Raw genomic sequence first — 6,654 nt, 5'->3', positions numbered from 1 at the left:
AGGTGCACAAGAAGCTGGGAGGGGGCACAGCCAAACTGGCCAAAGGGACATTCCATACCATGGGACGTCATGCTCAGTACATAAACTGGGGGAAGCTGGCCGGGGGGGCCGCTGCTCGGGGACTGGCTGGGCATCAGTCAGTGGATGGTGAGCAATTGCATCGTGCATCATTTGCTTTGTATATTCTTCTATTATTAATAATATTTTACTTTATTTCAAATATTAAACTGTTGTTATCTCAACCCATGAGTTTTCTCACTTATACTCTTCCAATTCTCTCCCCCATCCCACTGGGGCAGGGGGAGTGAGCGAGTGGCTGTGTGTTGCTCAGTTGTTGGCTGAGGTTAAACCATGACACGTGATTAAATACTAAGTTTTATTTTCTGGTCTCACAACTGTGCACACAATTGCTGTGTTGATTTTGTGTCTATAAAGTGGAAGAGATAATCTTAACAGAGGACTAACCTTACCCAAAAACTCCTCTGAAAAACACAGTGGGTTATTTAAGACTACACTGTTGAAACACATTAGGATACAGCTGATCTAATGGAAAGTATTTAAAACCTGATCTAGGTAAATCTCCAAGAACATACACACAGACACCATAAATAGAAGAAAATTATCATCTATCATTCTCCCAGTTAATGAATATGACTGTTGAGAGGCTGAGATGGTATAAACATCAATTGAAGAATGTATCATTCAATTAACTCAAAGTTGTTTATGTGAGAAAATGACAGAAAGCAAACTGATTTGCTGTACAGGAAGCTAACGAAGTCACGGGATTTCCCACGGACAGTCCAAAATACTAGTATAATTGTAGAGGAAGCAGATGTTGGGGAACAAGCAAGGTTGCAAGGTCTCTCATTTCAGTGGGAGCGCAAGGCAGAATTGGAGCACTGGAAAGCATGAAGTGCTAGACAAAGAGGCTTGAAACCGTGAGTAAATAAACTATCATTTAATTCCTCTTACGTTCAGGAGGGCATGATTTTGCACGTTCTGGTGAAATACCAAGACTGGACAAAACAAACAAGGACTCCATTATTTTCTTTTTACATAACAACTGAAAAACGCTGAGGTGTCGTCTAACTATTCCAGGCAAAATGGGTGACAGTGTTTTATAAGCTTCACTAAAACAGTTACTAAAAGCAAGGGTCTTACTGGTTGTGTGACTAAGTTTCTTGAACTTTGTTGATATAACATACCTTGCAGTAAAACGTTCTCTTCCGGTTTCATCTCTGTACTGCAAGTGGTATAAACCTAAACAGGCAGAGAGGGTCCAGAGTTGCTAATATATTTTAAAACCCCTCTTTTAAAAAGGAGGGATATTTTTCAGTTTCAGAGCACACAAAATATTTTCTTCAGTAACAGAGACCACAGTGGTAGCAGACATGGTGAAACACTGGTCATTTGCTCAACATTGCAATGTCATCTTCCATGAAGTGAGGCTTTGCCGACATATGTTCATTTGAACAAAGGACGGTACTACTCATTGTTGTTAGTCTAAAAATAAGCTGTTAGGATGAATTTGCATTGCCCAAATTGGGTAACATATGCATACAAAATTTGTGAAGAGAATTATATCAAAAGTTTGTTTGCACGTAGTTAAAAATGGACAACAGAATGTTTCACCTAGAAGACATGAGATGCAAGGGAACATTTGAGTGAACTTCCTGCTTTGTGTAACTTGCACATAAAACTAAGATGGAGACTTCTGTGCAGCGGGACAGGAATTGCTCTCTTTTTACGTTGGCTAGAAAGTAGTGGTGTTCCAAAAGGAAGAGGGGATAAATGAGAGTACTTGCCATGAGTGGATTTTAACATTAGGTCTTTATTGCAGGAAGAGACTACTAGTTTTCTAATATTTCTTAAATCTTAAAAAATGACATTTTCATGTAAATTTCCCAAGCCTAATTTAATAGGAAATTTTTAAGGCATATTGCTGCCTGGTGTAAGACTGACAGTTGAAAACATATTTCAGCAGAACAGTGTAATGATTTTTGCACTTAGTATCTGTATAAAAAAATAAAAAGGACCCTGTATTTCTGTAAATAAACGTGACAGACATTAATGATGAGAAATTTTATCAGTGCTTTGTTTTATCTCACCCTTTAGTAAATTTGTCCCATCTCTTATGCTGTAAATCATCCTCCCCTGAAAAGTTTGTATCAGGATTCTTTGATTTTCTCTACTTTCCTCAGGCAGTTTGTTGTTCTCTTAGATGGTAAGATTGGACCCATAAACTACTCTACTTTCACAACTTCATTGAAGCTCCTGTCTTCTGTTCTTGTTACATGCCTCTCGATCTTCAGACCTATTCCCATCTCTGTGAAGAATTCTGTTGATTTCTTCCAAGAGAACACTGACAGCTAAATCCCACCTCCAAAGTGGGGGGAGAGAGAAAAAAAAAAGGGGGGGGAGAAATAAAAGCAATTGTGGATAAAAAACAAGAACTAGAACTTGAACTGACTATTTTTCCATGTTGTTGTTGGCTTCTTTTTCTTTTGTGTTTTTTTTTCTTTCCCTGAAGCTTGCTGTAAGCATTTTTCAATCCCACTTCCCTATTAATACTCTTATCAAAAAGAACACCTCACTCTAAAATATTCTTTCTCTTAGTTTTCTAATAGACAGCATGTTAGTAATTGTAAGTGGTTTCCAATCCAAAAATAGGAATAAGTATTTGAAGAACTTTTTGGTGCAAGCTGATAACTGATGATGCAGCCCTACTTTTATATATATTGTCATCTTTTCTATGCAAATATCACTTGCAAGGTCCTGCTTAGCTACTAGTGAGCTAATCACAAAATGCGTATTTGGATTTTATTGGTTAATTGAGGAGGCAATACTAGAAGTATTTAAAGCAGATGAGGAGAACTGAGTAACTTTAAACTTTGTGAGCATATTAGGAAAACTATTCTGCACATGCGGTGTAATCTTAAAATTGGTGAATACCAACACTTGGATGAAAGTGGAAGATGTACAGCTTACATGACAATTTGCAGAGAGCAACACAAGATTTTAACTTTAGAGAATGGGTCATTATACATCATTCAAAATAACTTCTTATGTTTTTTGAGGTCAAAAAATGAAAAAGAACAGTTGAGCTACATCTTGGATTTGCAAATTACACCAGGCAGCAGTGCTTTCATCATGTTCTTCAAACCTAGTACTCTGAAGTCAGGAAAGAGCTGTAACTAAAGTGGCACTTTTGTGCATAATTAGAAAGCAGCTGTTATTCAGCTGAGATTGAGTGCATACAAAAGAGGACAGAACACCTACGAATGGTACAGACAATGGTTAATTTTTCTGATGCATTGTTGTGATGTGTCATATTATATCACGTCCTCATGGCTTCTCATAGAATAAAGCAAGGTTTGGTTTAGTTTGGTTTTGTCTTAACTTGCCTTCCATCTGCTTGATGGTTTAAGCATGTGTAAATATCGAGCTGTGATTGTATACTGAAAATCTTCACTTTGTAGTCTGATTTGGTAACATCTTGGATAACTTGAAGTTTCCATGGCAAGGTTAAAAAGTTCAGTAGTGCATGTGGTCCCAATGAAGGGTCACAATATTCACACAAAGTCCTACTGAAATCAACTGCTGATTTAGAACTGTGGTCTGAGACTTGGCACCTTCAGTGGCAAAAGCAATTTACATTTAAGGGAATCTCAGCCACCTGAACAACTGTAAAGGTCATTCTTTTCAAACCTCTTTTCCTACATAATGTTGAATGCCATAGGATCCTACTAGGCTCTGAAAGTACACTAGGCTCTGGAAACATTTTCTTTGTGACTTGGGAATCAGGACACTGAGAGACTGTAACAGGATTACTCCTACCCAATACAAAAGAATGCTGTTTGAATTTGTGTTCACAGCACCTTTTTTAGGAAGAAGAGGGGAAAGGATAACTCTCTAGATTTACAAGCTTCTCAGAATAGCAAAAGATAAAGAATGTGGGTTTTCAGTAACATAAAATTTCTTCCAGGCCTCAAAGTGATTCAAATTACACTATATCACCATTACTGTATACCAAAACAGCTGAAACTGTTGCACTGGGCCCAACTGTAGAGTAAAATATAATAAAGTTTGGAATGAGGAGGTGTAAGAGATCTCTACATTTTTTCCAAACCTGTATAAAAAGTCAGGTCTTCACACTAAAGTTTGAAGTATCAAAACAGTAACTAGTGTGTTTAAGAGAATACAGTTCAATACAAAACATTACTTTTTTTTGGCAAATCACTGAAAGAGTGCTTTTTTGTGTGTTTGTTTTATTTTAGAGAAAGTGAATAGAAGACTGAGTGTAAAGGTCTGTTAAGTTCCAAATTGTGAAATTCAGCAATGTTACACTGTGGAAAAAAACATATTTGTGCTGTTGTTGCATGTATTATTTTTGGAAGCATTTTAATCTGCTCCTGGAAAGATCTTCAGCTACAGAATAACATAACTAGAAAATTCTTCCCCCAGGCAACAACTGCCAGTCCAGCAGGTCAGCTTTGTAGGGGAAAACCTGCTCAAAATGCAATAACAGCATTAAAAGATAACAGAACTTTTATTATATCCCCATACTTTGACGACAGAGAAAGCAAAGTCACTCGTGTGATTGGGATTGTTCATCATGAAGATGTAAAACAACTATACTGCTGGTTCTGCTGTCCACCTGATGGAAAGATATATGTATCAAAAGCAAAAATTGATGTTCACTCAGATAGATTTGGATTTCCTTACGGTGCAGCAGATATAGTTTGTTTGGAACCCGAAAACTGTGATCCAACACATGTATCAATTCATCAGTCTCCACATGGAAATATTGACCAGCTGCCAAGGTTTGAAATTAAAAACCGCAAGGCTGAGACCTTTTCTGTTGACTTCACTGTATGCATCTCTGCCATGTTTGGAAATTACAACAACGTCTTGCAGTTTATACAGAGTATGGAAATGTACAAGATTCTTGGGGTACAGAAAGTGGTGATCTATAAGAACAACTGCAGCCATCTGATGGAGAAAGTCTTGAAGTTTTATGTGGAAGAAGGAACTGTAGAGATAATTCCCTGGCCAATTAACTCACACCTCAAGGTTTCTTCTAAATGGCACTTTTCTATGGATGCAAAAGACATTGGCTACTATGGACAAATCACAGCTCTAAATGACTGTATATACCGTAACATGCAGAGAAGCAAGTTTGTGGTTCTTAATGATGCTGATGAAATAATTCTTCCCCTTAAGCACCCAGACTGGAAATCAATGATGAGCAGTCTTCAGGAGCAAAACCCAGGGACTGGCATTTTCCTCTTTGAGAACCATATCTTCCCAGAAACCATATCTACACACATGTTCAACATTTCATCCTGGAATACTGTGCCAGGTGTTAACATATTACAGCATGTTCACAGAGAGCCTGACAGGAAAGATGTAATCAATCCCAAGAAACTGATAATTGATCCACGAAAGGTGATTCAGACTTCAGTCCACTCTGTCCTACGTGCTTATGGGAACAGTGTGGATGTTCCCATGGATGTTGCCCTCATTTATCACTGTCGGGTGCCCCTTCAAGGAAACCTTCCCAGAGAATCCCTCATCAGGGATACCACACTGTGGAGATATAACTTATCATTAGTCATGAATGTTAACAAGGTGCTATATCAAACCATACTGTAAGCTCAGAAGTGAAACCTCGGTCATAAGGAGGGACAGTGGAGAGCTGCCCGTATCATGGAGAGGCAGAGGATATCATTTAAAGATCACATTAAAATCACTTCCACGGGAAGTTTACATCTTACAGATTTAGGAGAACAGCCCTTTTATGTACTGTGCAAAGGTAAATGCATTTCATTTGTGAACTGAATCAAGATATCCACGGAAAAGTTTTTCAAAACCGAAAAAATTATTTGATCCAAGAAGGATGGTTGAGGCCTCAGTCCACTGTTTTCTAGAGATGTTTACATATGGTTGGGAAGAGCCTGATGACACTGTTGTTACATGTCTTTGCAGGAAATTCGTGTGACATACCTCTTACCAGGGATACATCCCTTTGGAGATACATTATACATCTTTGGCTCTGAAAGTTAACTGTGTTGGATATTCTACAATTTTAAGTGCAGCAATGAAATTTAAAGATGTTGCAATAGGCATTTAATGCTATGTTTTCCCCAACAATAAATGCACTGTATATTTAAGATCATCTATTACTCACCGGAATGAAGGTCTGTAATTTATGGCCTTCACCACTAGAAAAAATCCCACCATAGAACTCTTCCGAATGCCAACACTGTATTTTGTTGTAGGAATGATTCAACTAGCAGTGGCTGTTTCTAAAAAGTGAAAGTACTGGTGTAAACGACTGGATTTTATCATTATGTAATTATCAAATTTCCCTTTACTTCTTTTTAAATTGATTTGCATCTTGAAAACGTAACGGCTTGCTTGCGTTTCTCCATTTTAGACAAGTTAATTAGACGAACTGACAGTTAAACGTTGGGGTCGAATCCAGGGACCTCCCCCAGCAAGGTACGGCCCTACTGCGCTGTCTGCGCTATTCCTTCCCGGGATGCCGCGTGCGGGGGGCTCTCCTCGGGAACACGGCACGTTGGCCAGGGCGAACGGCGCTCCCGGAGCCGTCGGGGCGCGGCTCGGGCGCGGCTCAGGCGCGGGGTGGGC

General features: G+C 38.7%; 1 protein-coding gene across 1 annotated transcript; it reads left to right on the top strand.

The window, feature by feature from the left end:
- Window positions 1-843: 843 nt before the first annotated feature.
- Window positions 844-6,405, top strand: LOC103925503. Its single transcript, XM_009334237.1, has 2 exons — window positions 844-938; window positions 4,278-6,405. The coding sequence occupies exon 2, from the start codon at window positions 4,339-4,341 to the stop codon at window positions 5,653-5,655; it is 1,317 nt and encodes a 438-aa protein (XP_009332512.1). The 5' UTR covers window positions 844-938; window positions 4,278-4,338; the 3' UTR covers window positions 5,656-6,405.
- Window positions 6,406-6,654: the final 249 nt, after the last annotated feature.

The sequence above is a fragment of the Pygoscelis adeliae genome, unplaced genomic scaffold (genome assembly GCF_000699105.1).
Source record: "Pygoscelis adeliae isolate BGI_AS28 unplaced genomic scaffold, ASM69910v1 Scaffold150, whole genome shotgun sequence".
NCBI classification, from domain to species: domain Eukaryota; kingdom Metazoa; phylum Chordata; class Aves; order Sphenisciformes; family Spheniscidae; genus Pygoscelis; species Pygoscelis adeliae.
The sequence above is the reverse complement of the archived record's forward strand: the minus strand, read 5'-3'. Positions and strand labels throughout refer to the sequence as shown.

Coding starts and splice junctions, on each gene's coding strand:
- LOC103925503 (XM_009334237.1), top strand. CDS start 4,339: ATGTTACACTGTGGAAAAAAACATATTTGTGCTGTTGTTGCATGTATT.